This window comes from Heterocephalus glaber, unplaced genomic scaffold (genome assembly GCF_053883595.1).
Source record: "Heterocephalus glaber isolate CG9 unplaced genomic scaffold, H.glaber_assembly_v1.0 deba00001688, whole genome shotgun sequence".
Lineage (NCBI taxonomy): Eukaryota > Metazoa > Chordata > Mammalia > Rodentia > Bathyergidae > Heterocephalus > Heterocephalus glaber.
The window spans coordinates 793,929-806,472 of record NW_028258413.1 but is presented as its reverse complement, the minus strand read 5'-3'; the positions used below and the strand labels follow the sequence as shown (position 1 = coordinate 806,472).

General features: G+C 44.7%; 1 protein-coding gene across 7 annotated transcripts in view; it reads left to right on the top strand.

Moving 5' to 3' along the window:
• LOC101725390 (alpha-protein kinase 1) overlaps window positions 1–12,544 on the top strand; it is a 29,439-nt gene that overhangs the window by 4,645 nt on the left and 12,250 nt on the right. For 2 of the 7 annotated variants that reach the window (XR_015446372.1, XM_087198713.1), the window contains exons 4-5: window positions 3,811–3,964; window positions 6,941–7,103. Coding sequence is in view for 5 of the 7 variants with exons in the window: in XM_087198713.1 (XP_087054839.1) it covers window positions 3,811–3,964; window positions 6,941–7,103 (317 nt within the window). In the remaining 2 variants the exon portion in view is untranslated. Of the gene's footprint in view, window positions 1–3,810; window positions 3,965–6,940; window positions 7,104–8,289; window positions 8,477–9,344; window positions 9,556–10,592; window positions 11,236–12,544 lie in introns of those variants that run through there. The other 5 variants (XR_015446371.1, XM_087198711.1, XM_087198710.1 and 2 more) reach the window with 5 other exon arrangements.

Sequence of the window (12,544 nt, the reverse complement as noted above, 5' to 3'; positions counted from 1 at the left end):
TGGTGTCTCTGTTTTCTCACTCAGATTCAGGGGAACAGCCCAGCCTAGTGAACTCTCACCCTTGTGGGCCGACTCTCACACTGTCCACCAAGCGGTTTCTTGGCAGCAGTGGACAGGTCAGGTGCCCGTAGCTCCATCAGTTTGGGTGCTGTGGCCAGATACCTGGAGCTGAGCAGACCACAGGCAGCAGGATCGGGTTCCCCTGGCTCTGGATGCTGGGATCCAAGCCAGGGTGCTGGCACCCCAGGGTCTAGGGAGGGCTGCCCTCTGGTCCGGGACAGCGCCTTTCCTCTGTCCTCACAGGCCGGGAGCAAACGCCCTCCTCCTTACGTTCACACCCTCAGGGCCTGACCCTCCTCAGAGCTGTGCCCCTAACACCACTGTCTGGGGTTAGCAGCTCCACACAGGAATTGGGGGGAGTACAGCTGCCGTCAACAGCTACCCCTTTCTTACACCTGAAGTTGCTCCCAAACAGGGAGCTGGGTGGGCCCTCGCAGTCAGGACAGCTAGCACAGCTTAAAGGGAGGAAGGAGCCAAACACAGTGGCCCCTGACTGAGGCAGGAGGATCACAAATTCAAGGCCAGTCTGAACAACTTAGGGAGACCCCATCTCAAAGTGAAAAGTAGAGGGATGGAGGTATAGTGCAGTGGTGGAGCGCTCCCGGGTTTGATCCCCAGTACTGCGTACAAAGTATATAAATAGTGGGGCAGCTGGAACTCGACAAAGGCCCTACTCTCGGTCCAGGGAATGGTGTCAGGGTGCCCTCCCACTACATAGAAGCGTCGCTTCCCAAGAGAAAATCTCCTGCAGAACGCGTCTCAGATAGTTCTTAATCTGGCACCAGCTGAGAAGGCCTCAGAGAGCTTTTTAAAACTTCTCATGCTTCGCCCTGGAGGTCCCCGACAAGTGGGCCCTGGGTGTGGGTCCACACAGGGAGTTTTAGGAGCTTCTCAGCAACTCCTGTAAAGCCACAGTTGAGAATTTCTGCCTCGAGGTCTGAGCTTTGGCTGCCACCTTGAAGTCGGGTGAAAGACAAATCAGGTTGTCACCTTGAAGATTCAAGTGACACGACGCGGTAGGTAATAGGGTTTCCCTACTGTCACCAGGTGGGGTCCTCCGGAGAGAAAGGGAGCTCACCCTCCCCTAGGGGTGGGTTCACTGCCTTCACCTGACAGGAGAAGCATTTCTGGCTGCCTGAGAGTGGCTCGGCGGGCGTGAGAGGAGTTCCGGAAGTCCATGCTTGGAACAGAGGGAGCTGCAGCGTGAGCTGGGGCCGGGCTGTGGTGCCTTCGCAGAGGCATCCTCTGACACAGGTGGTCTAAGTTTGGCCAAAAACATTCTCTGAACCCCTTGATTCTGTTTCTTCATCTTGAGCTCAGGCCACTGCCCTTAGGAGCTAGGTTAGATCTTGGCCTTACAGTGTTTTAAGGGACTGTGGTGTGGTGGTCCCTAGGAAAAGCAAATCTAAGAGGCGTAACCAACCCTAGGGAACAGAAATGAGCACAGAGGTAAGACATGAAATACGGATATGGATGACCTTGGGTCACTTTGTGTTCCTTAAATTGCAGTTTTCTTAAAAGTACAATTTTGTTGTTGTTGTTCTTTTGAGACAGGGTCTCACTATGTGGCCCAGGCTGGCCTCAAACTCACAGTGATCCTCCTGCCTCAGCTTTCCCAATGCTGGGATTACAGCCATGCGCCACCATGCCCTGCAAAAGTACAGTTTTAAAACTCTGATTTTCCTTGTCTCCTTCCTACCTGTCTTTATTTCTTCGATCCTACCTCACTACTACTCAGAGATGCTGCAAAATCAGAATCCTGTTTCTTAAAATTAGGTAATTGCTTTATTGTTACTCATTGTTATTGTGGCCAATTTGTGGGTGGAAAACCGCAGTAGAGGAAATGAGGCCAAAAGTTGGAGAAACAAAACAAGCCCACCCCACTTCTCTGTCTTTCCCTCAATTCACCACCCTCCCTATGTGTGAGCAAGCAGCACCCCTTGATTTCTGTCCCAGCTTCTCATGGAGTCCCCATCCTGATTGCCACCTCCCCACCCACAGTCATGCCTTCACCAGGCTGTGGATTATCCTAAGCATTTTGTTCCCAAGTCTTTATTCAAATTGCCTCATTATCACAGCCTGTGTTAAAGGAATGCTGGGTCATGTCCTGCAGTGACAGTGAATGAAACCGAGGACGAAGGAGGTAGGATGTAGGGACATCTATGTGAAAGATCCAAAGGCAAGAAAGTAGCGGTAAGAGGAAGTGAAGCTCCCGCTAGCTGGGAGAGGTTCTCAGTGGGGTACCCAGGAGGGCTCTTGGTCTGGGACTTCTGAGGGTGCTTGGGCTGTTGTGTAAGCAATATAAGCTCTGCCCTTTAGGAAAATACATACTTTTTAGGGCCAGTCTACCCAGTGTTCATGAAGGGCCTATGGTCCCTTGAGCCACTGGCCTGTCTTGTCATGCTCTGAGCAGGCCCCAGACACCTGAAAGACATCTGACACGTTTCTGTAAGATCCTGGAGGGGTGGGATGCCAAAGCCTCCATTTTGACCTTCCTGACTCCGCTTGGGGCCACTGTCCTATCACCTAATGGAATCCTGACTCCTGTCTCACTAATTCCCCTTACATCTAGACACAGGTAATTTTTGCTCACTGAATTTTAACTTGGATACCAAAGTGTTGTATTTCCTTTTTAGAGTTCATGTTGTTCTTCCTCCTTAGAAGTGCGCTTGCTTAAAACTGTTGGTGTTTGTTTGTTTGTTTGTTTTTGGTACCAGGGATTGAACTCGGGACCTTGCACTTTCGAGGCAGGCAGTGGAACCACTGAGCTAAATCCCCAGCCCTTTTTGTTTGTATTTTATTGTGTCTGTCTTTGTTTTGCACTGGGGATTGAACCCAGGGCCTTCCCATTGAGCTACATCTCCAGCCCTTTTATTTTTTATTTTGAGGCAGAGCCTTGCTAAGTTGCCCAGCCTGGGCTTAAACTTGCCATCCTCCTGCCTCATCCTCCCACACCACACACACACACACACACACACACACACACACACACACACCAGTAGCTGGAGTTATAGGCATGAACCACCACACCGAGATCTAAGCTTAATCCTTTGTCTTCTGAAACAAAAAAATTGTGAATTAACGACCACTTGTTCTAAAACAATTTCTTTCTGGCATTTGAGAACCTGCCCCAAGATGCTGGTAGACTGGAAACAGAGGCAGGCAGACCCAGGATTCCACAGAGTACAGCTAAGTGGGGACTTAATGACAGACAGAAGCACGGTTCTGGATGGCAGCAAGAGTGGATCTCCACAACATGGGTCAGAAGTGTGCACGCCTACAAGGTGATCAGTACAAAAGTGACTTCCTCCAGACTAGAATGTATCTGGTTTATCTCAAGCTACTGGCAAAAATACCAGATGTGCTCCTGGTACTGGCAGCAGCAGGCTCCAGTCACAAGCTGTACTGTCATACTAATGATTGTGCTCATTTGTAGTATGCTGGGAAACTGCAAAAAAAAATACTGACCAGTTAGTCAGCTGCCATCATGACAGCTACAGTTCAAGATGGTGTCTGTCAGGTTGGCTGAACCCATACACTGTTCTTTACTATAACAAAGTGTTACCTCAGTCTTGTACTTTATCACCTTTTTAACAGTAGTCCTAGAAGAGGCCAAAATTTGAGAAAATATATTAAAAAGTTGGAGATTTCAAATGAGGTATTTTAGGACTTGTGTAACTTCAACTTTATTCATGATTTGTGACATCTTTTTGAAAATTAGACCCATTTTCATTATATCTTTTTTTCTAGATGCTCTTCTGTTAAAATATTCCAAAAAGTCTGAACTGTGGACAGCCCAAGAAACTGCTGTGTATTCGGGGGACTACCTGAATGTGAAGAAGAAAGGAAAGCAGAGAAATGCCTTCTGGGTTCACTATCTTCACCAAGAAGAAACTCTGGGGAGGTATTTGAGAAAACTTCTGTGTTGGCACTGTAGAATGGGCTAATCTTATCTTCTCTAATGAATCATTCCTAAGATCCTAAAAGGGCTGGAGAAAATGGCCAAAATGTATGTTTTCAGACTGCTCCTCCACTTCCTCTTCATCTCTAGTTCACTAATGACAGTTACCACTTTTTGGAGACTCAGGTTATATCAGCCACCTTGCTGCATGCTTTAGATACATGATCCCAGATCCAACAGGGAGACATGCTTCACTCCATTTTACAGATAAGAAAAATGGGAGTTCTGGGCCATCTGGTAGGCCAAGGAATTTTAAGCATTCTTACTGAAAATGCTAGCAAAAAGGTTAGCTACACTATGAAAGCCATACTCTTAAGTAAGTTGATGAGCCTAGAAATGACAGGAAATCTTCTGAGGCCAGGGATGAAGCAGCCCCAGGATATAAGTGATCACCGAACTCTCAGGCACCCTCTGTGGAAGTGTGGGCAGGTGTGGTGAGGGAGCAGCTAGAGACAAAAGCTACACCTGGAAGGGAGGAGCTCAGAGACCTCATGGGAAATGCAGGGACTCAGGAATGGCTGCATCCTCTACAGAAAGGTGATCTTAAGAAAGCCCACCCCACTGAGCCCAGTGCCTGGGAAGGTTTCTGTTTGGCCTTAGTGCTTGATGAAAACTTTAAACAAAACCCCACTAGAAAAATTAGTGATGCCTAATTTTATACCACTTTTAAATTTTAATAGACCTATAAGCCAAAACTTTTTAAATTGACCCTGTACTTTACCCAAAACCAAATAATTTAAGAAATAAAGGAAAGAGGGAGAATGACTTTTTTTAAACAATAAAAATGTATTCCTTTAAAAGTTGATTGTTTTAATAATAGCAATAAGAATAATAGTAATAATGGTTTTAATAATAGTTTTAATAATAGTCAATATATGTCTGATCAGAAGATGATAGCCAAGCATGGTGAACACACCTGTAATCCTAACACTCGGGAGGCTGAGGCGGGAGGAGTGCTGCAAGTTCAAGGCCAGCCTGGTCTACAGAGTTTAAGGCCAGCCTGAATTACAGCGTGAGATTCTGTCTCAAAAAAGAGAAGAAGGAGAAAGGGGAGGAAATGAAGAAGGAGGAGAAGGAGAAGACAATAAAGCAAATAGAAGCAATAATTGAATAGAGTTCCGGAAATTTTCCAGAATTGTCAAAACACATTAATCTTCAAATGTACAAAACATAATGAATTCCAAGGAGGGTAGAAATGCAAACAAATAAGAAACTAGAAGAAAGGAAGGAAAGAAATCATAAACCCACTCCTAGGAACATAGTAGTCAAACTTCAGACTAGCAAAGACAAAGTCTTAAAGGTAGATGAAAATGATTAGCTACAACAAAATGTCCATTAGACTTACAGCTGATTTTTCAGTGGCAACAATAGAAGTCAGGAACAATGGAAGTCATGTACTTGAAGTGGAAGTCTTGTACTTTCCTGTCATGGAAGGCAAAATAAAGACCATTACAAATTAACAGAAAAATGACAGTGAGAGGTTACCACTCACAAACCCTTACCAAAGAAAAATGGTCCCAGGAAAATGGCACTACCTCAGAGAAGGAATGGTTCTCTGTTCTCACACCGATGAGGCAGGAGGTCCTCTAGCAGGGAACCCCCAGGGAATGCTTCAGTACCAGCCTCACAGGGTTTTTCCTTTGATACACACCTCTAGCCTTGGTCAACAAAAGCTAAATTGTGAATTGGCTCAAAGCTTTTGCAGGCCTCAGGGTCACTCCATAACAGCATTGCCAAAAGCACTGAGATGCTGCTCTTAGGATAGTGGTTCCTCTGTGGGCGCTACTTCCTGATGCCCTGTGGGCTCCCCCTCTGTAGCCTCCACTGTCAAGATTTCCTTGCTGATCCTCAGGGTCTGAATGGCTAAAATTACCCTCCCCAAATTCCGTTTCATGCTGGAAACAGTTCACTCTCACTGAGGTCTGTGACCCTTGACAATTCACAATTCCTTCCAGGCACATGTGAAATTATTCATAAATTCACAGCAGCTTATAGCAAGAATAAACTACAATAAAGTATAGTACTTACCATTGTCCATAATCCTTTACTGACTTTTATCTTCCCCCCTCAAGTGCACTGTAAGCCCTTGAAATATACAAATCACATCTCACACTTTCTTCAGCACACTCAGGACTAGCACATTGCTGTGCTTATAGGAAATGAGTATCCAAAGGAGCAAAGAGCTGACAGGTACAAGGCCACACTGCAGGAGGTGAAACAGCCCAGCGGAGATGTACTCCCCAGTACACCATGCTCATCTCCTTGGCTTACCGAAGAGGCCTGGAGAGCTGCCACGTGAAGTGGACATCTTCTCCTTGCAGTCTTGTCACTCTGGTCTGGTTAAGATGAGGTGTGTGTCATTGTTCAGGTAGCTCTTAAAAAATTATTTGAATCATGAGCTAAGTCAAGATAATACTGCTGATGTAAGGTAAAGAAAATAATATTTTTCAAGTATTTTTGCATATCTCTTTTTATCTCCTGTAGTATTAGCTTTCCCATTGCTGGGACAAAATACCCAACACCCACAACTTAAAGGGAGGGTTTATTTGGTTTATGGTCCCAGGAGGCTCAGTCCAAAGTTGACTGGCTCCAAGGCAGAAAGGACCTGGTGGAGGAAAACTGCTAAAGCCATGGCAGCCAGGAAGCAGACACCAAAGGGGGGCACTGGGGGCAAGAACACACCCTTCCAGGTCACATCTCGGTGACCACCTCACCCACCTGGCTGGCCCCACCTGCTGACAACACATTCAGCAGTGAACTCGGCACTGGATGAATCCACTGATGAGCAGAGCACCAGTCACCTTGCAAACACTTGAGACTTTGGGGGGCATCTTAGATCCAAGCCATAACACCTCTCTCTTGACTCTCTACTAAAGAAGGTGGCTCTTACGTCTTGTTGCACGGTCTTCGCCCTCATAGGTATGTTGGGAAGGAATACCGAGAGCAGAAGGGGCTCTGGCACCACTTCATTGATGTGGAGAGGCAGATGACTGCACAGCACTACGTGACAGAGTTTAACAAGAGACTGTATGAGCAGAAGATCCCGACACAGATATTCTACATCCCGTCCACAGTATTACTGGTAAGATCTTAAAAAGCAAGTGCCTGATTAAACGGCCTACAAACATGTTAGGGTAGATTTCTAGTGCCAGCCTGTCTCCCTCCACCACTGTTCTGGTAAAATCCAGTCATCTCAGTTCCCGGGCTCCCCATCCATTTCCTCAGCTTCGTCTTCGTAGATGCGCAAGAAACACAGCCCTCTGTCCCACAGCACATCATTTGGGTCTTGGACTCGCGTCATCAGTTGGCGCTGATGTTTGGTCCCATGTGGTCAAGTTAGCATTTTGGCAGAGTTTCCTTTTGTATTGCCTCTGCTCTTGCAGCGAGAGAAAGGACTATAAAGATATATCTTGGACAAACTGTTTTCCTAACATGATGCATAAATCCCATTTTACATCTGTTAGTCCTTACTCCTTGCAACCAAGTGATGCTAAGCTATGGCTTCAAAGCAGTCAGTAAGAATAAATAATTATCACTCTGCTTTCAAGTAATTCTAGTTGTTGGGAAGTTCTTGGCTTCAGCCCAAATCTACCTTGCTCTGTCTCCTACCCGTGGATCACAGCTCTTGTCTTGCCAGACCATTGAGATGGATCTTTCTTCACTAAATATGCCTTTCCTGAGTTTTCCCTTCCTTGGATCAAGAATATCCTACCTCTCCAAATATATTAGTTTTTTCCATTGGCCAGAGACATTTTTGACCTATTTTTTTCATTTATAATAACAATAGCTGTCATCCCGCTTGTACTTTCTTTATGTCAGGTATTCCTACACAGTTTACAGACTTTCACCCTAAGCTTTGCAGCAGCTCCACCAAGGGTCACACAGAGGGGCTTGGGCTAGTTTTCCAGCCTGGAGCCCAGGACACTCTCTACCCACAGGCCCTGGCACGTGAAGCTGGGCAGTCGCTTCAGGGCCCAAGCTTCCTATGGACAGTTTAGTAGATGAACAATAATAGCTTCAAGTTCTGTTTTATGCCACACACAACACTGAGCACTGACCTGGCATTTTCTCCTATAACCCTTTTAACAAATCTAAATATTGTTATTATTAACATTATGCCCATATTAGAGCCCAGGAGGTTAAAGTGTAGAGAAGGAGAGGTATGAGGTTCCTAAGTTAGGGAGCCTAGATTCCACCAGAGATCCACCCAACCCCGGAGGCTGAGACCCTAACCATTATGCCATCCTGCCTCCCATTCTATTTTTCAGATTTTAGAAGGCAACACAATAAAGGGATGTATCAGTGTAGAACCTTACATACTGGGAGAATTTGTAAAATTATCAAATAACACGAAACTGGTGAAAACAGAATACAAAGCAACAGAATATGGCTTAGCTTATGGCCATTTTTCTTATGAGTTTTCTAATCATAGAGATGTTGTGGTTGATTTACAAGGTATGTGAAACTAGGAATTATTTTTATATTAAATATTATATGTCAATGTAAATTCTCATAACTGGCTTCATTAATCGTTATTTAATAGATAGTTCAGTGTATAGGCCACTATTTGGAATTAATTGATTTTACTATACAAAGAGTAATCAAAATATACAGCAAATGTTTAATTTTTAAAAATTCATTACAGTTAAAGACATCGTCATGAACCTCCCACAAAATCCTCTCCCTCACTTTGCACACACTCATCCCACTGTTCTTGCCACTTTCTGAAGCAGCTCTAGAAGTCCTCTTTAGTGTCTTTATGAGGTGTGATCCAAAATGTGAATCCTGCTGCCCTTGCCATCCAGCAGAAAGGAAGCTCATAAAAACATGATGCCATGTCCTCATCCACCTTGGTCACGGGATCTGGCACCATGCGACTTCCGGCTCTTCCCCACAATCAAAATGACCATGAAAGCCAAACATTTTTAATCCATGCAGGACAAGGCAGCCACAGCAGCACTAAAGACACTCATGAAAGAGGAATTCAAGAAATCCTTCAGACAGTGGCAAGAATGATGGAATAAGTGTGTTCAAAGGAAGGGGAGTATTTTCATGGAGATTAATGGCAATGTGTGTTTTACTGTAATAAACTTTTAATTTAAATTTTCCTGTATTTTTGAAACATATTTCACATATAATGAATCATTCCTGAAAAAAAACAATGTCTGAAACTTCTCTAAGTGTCTAAAATGTCGTATAATCAGTGAGAAATGACTCATATTTTGCTGGGTTTAATTCCAGAGCAAATACACAATAACCATTTTTTTCTTCACCAAGTGGGCTTGAGTGATGTAACTTTCTTATTATTGGATGTTTTCCACAGGACAAAATTTTCCTTGCACATTTTCTTTTCTCTAGCCCTTTACACTTATTAAAAATGTGGCAGGGCATGGTGGTGCACACCTGGAATCCCAGCACTTCAGAGGCTGAGGCAGGAGAATTGCCACAAGTTCAAGGTCAGTCTGGGCTACATAGAGAGTTTAAGGCCAGCGTGAACCACATAGGAAGACTCTGTCTCAAAAACAAACAAATAAAAAATATGATGCTAAGTTTCAAAATTGGAATCATTATGAAATAGAAAGCTATGTCTACTGGAGTCTGACTTTTTAAAATTCTCTGTTAATACTTTAATTTTGTTTCAGTTTGTCTGGTATTATGCACATCAGAATTCTTTTTATTTTTTATTTTTTTTGGTACCAGGGATCGAACTCGGGTTCTTGTGCTTGTGCAACAGGCGGCAAAACCATTGAGCTAAATCCCCAGCCCCACATCAGAATTCTTATTAGCAAATATTCTACACTTCATATAAATGATAAACTATTTTTTTTTTTTTGGTGCCAGGGTCGAAGTCAGGACCTTGCACTTGCCAGGCAGATGCAGCACCACTGAGCTACATCCCCTGCCCTATATTTATTATTTTTAATAATGATTCCATGACCACCCCAAGACCTATCCCGTCTTCCACTCCCTGTCATGGTACCTGTTTACTTACTGTAGTTTGTTGACCGGTCTCCTTTTTGAGGATGTGTGCTCACCGAGTGCTCCCTGCCATGGCGCAGGGCCTGCGGCCTGTCTGGGTCCCCACTCGGTGAGTACCTGTTAAATGAACAAGGTAGATACACATCAATGCAGCAGGCATAGCTAAGCTTCTGAGTCATGGAAGAAATATATAGTACTGTGATCTTAAGAGTTATTCTACATCCTCTTTATTGCTCTCTTATGTCTTGAACATTGGTAATCTGGGTATGTCATATTTGACAAATGTAATTACCTAATGTTCAGTTCTCCTTTTTAAGCTAATAACTAAAATATGCAACCCAAGCCAAATCCTCAGCAGAAGCTTACTAAATGTAAACCTCAAGATGACTGAGTTTGGGCCAGGAATGCAGCTCAGTGGCACCATGTCTGCCTGTCAAGCACAAGGTCCTGAGTTTGATTCCTGGTACAAAAAATAAAATAAACAAGACAAGATGACCGAGTTTCTAAAGTACCTCTTCAAGACTTCGTGTGTGTATATGTGACTGGCACTGGTAAGGGGTTTAATTCTCAGCTCTTTTCATTTTTCTTTTAGGTTGGGTGACTGGTAATGGAAAGGGGCTCATCTACCTCACAGACCCTCAGATTCACTCTGTTGGTCAGAAAGATGTCACTACCAATTTTGGAAAGAGAGGCATCTTTTACTTCTTTAATAACCAACATGTGAAATGTAATGAAATATGCCATCGTCTTTCTTTGACTAGACCTTCAGTGGAGAAACCAGATAAGCTGTAGACAGTGGATGGATAGCATGACCACCTTTCTGCTCACTGGGATCAAGTTCTCGCCTTCCAGGGACATAGAACCTGGCAGTGTGGTCCTGCAGGGCTTGGGCAGGCCTTGGGGGAGAGGGGTTGAGGGGGCCACTTTCAGGCCTGCATTAAGTTGCCAGTACAAGATCCTGTGCTTCCCTTTCCCTCTAACACAGTGACCAGGAATGTGTCAGGAAGTAGCTGCTAATGAGCATCAGTCCTGCACTGAAGACAGGATGGAAAACAGCCCCAGTCACCCACAGTGGATCCAAAGCTCAGCTGAGAACTAAACCATTGTCTAAGCCATTGAGATGTTGGAGCTTTTGGTCATTATCTGTCAAGACTGAGAATAACACTGATTTTTCCTGTTGATTTAAGAGTTCTTCATATATTAAAGAATTCAGGGGTTTGTGATATGAATTCCAATTTTTGGTTTGTCTTTTGACATTTAGCTTTACATAAAGCTTTTATCAATGCCGAATGTTTTATGTAGTTGCATCCATCAGTCTTTTCTCATATGGCTTCTTGGCTGTTCTTTCCTGTACTCTGGGTTTCTTTCTTTTTAACTCTCCCACGAGTTCCTGTAGTGAACTCACACCTGTGAAGGGCGTGAGAGAAGACGGGCACACAGTCACGGCCACCACAGTCCCCCTGTGTTCACCCCGTGTGCCACACAGACTCGCTGCTCCACCCCACTCTAGGCAGAAGTTCTGAGGTCTCGCAGAGACATGTTCGAGAGGGAGGTGGGTGAGGCGAGGTGGTTCTGCCTCTGTGATTCCTCACTGGGGCCAGAGCTCGTGCTCACTAAATTCATTCTAAATCTCCACAGCCTTGACTATGACCTCAGGAGGTCTGGATGGCTTAGCAGGTGGTGGAGCTCCAACCTGCACAGACCAGAGGTCCGAGCACTGGTTAATTCCTTCCCCGTCTGGAGGTGCTGCCCCGACCCCTCACAAGTTGTAGCAAGGAGACCCACTTGGAGGTCCTGCGGTGGGGCTCCAGAGGCTGTCACTGCCAGCGCCCGCTCTGGGCCCACACTGCTCAGGGTGAAGCCGTGTCTCCCCAGCACGTCAGCCCACGACTAAGCTCAGGAAGGAGCTGGTCTCAGAAGGAGCTTGGTCTCTGAGCGGTGAGCAGCACAAAACCTTCCTGTCGAGGGGGTCAGGACATTCCGGAAGCTGCAGCAGTCGGCCTCCTCCTCTGTCCTGTGGACGGCACAGGGGTGGCGGAGTCTCCCTGCCCGCCCTCCTGTCCCCTGCCGACTGTCGTCAGCTCCAGCAACACACCCCGTTCACGTCTCACCCTTCCTGGTGTCCACTTCTCGAGGAACCCAAATAATACAAGTTTATTTTTTAATGAAAAATATGTAGTATTTTTACATATATTTTATATGTGATAGAATATATATATCCTACTAACAATAATGGAAAAAACAATCTCAGCAGATACAGAAAAATAATTTAATAAAACTCAAAATCAATTCCTGGTTTAAAAAGCTCTGAAAATTGGACATAAAAGAAAATTTTCTGAACCTGATAAAAGGCTTTTTAACTTTAACAGCAATATTATATTTTATAGTAAAGAAATTAAACTTTCCATCTAGAAGTGGAACAAGATAAGTTTACCCCCCGTCCAGAATCTATCAGACATTACAGAAGAATTCTAGCTGACACACAGACCAAACATCAGAACCACAAAGTCACAACTTTGGATCCCCAGTGAAATAAATGATTTG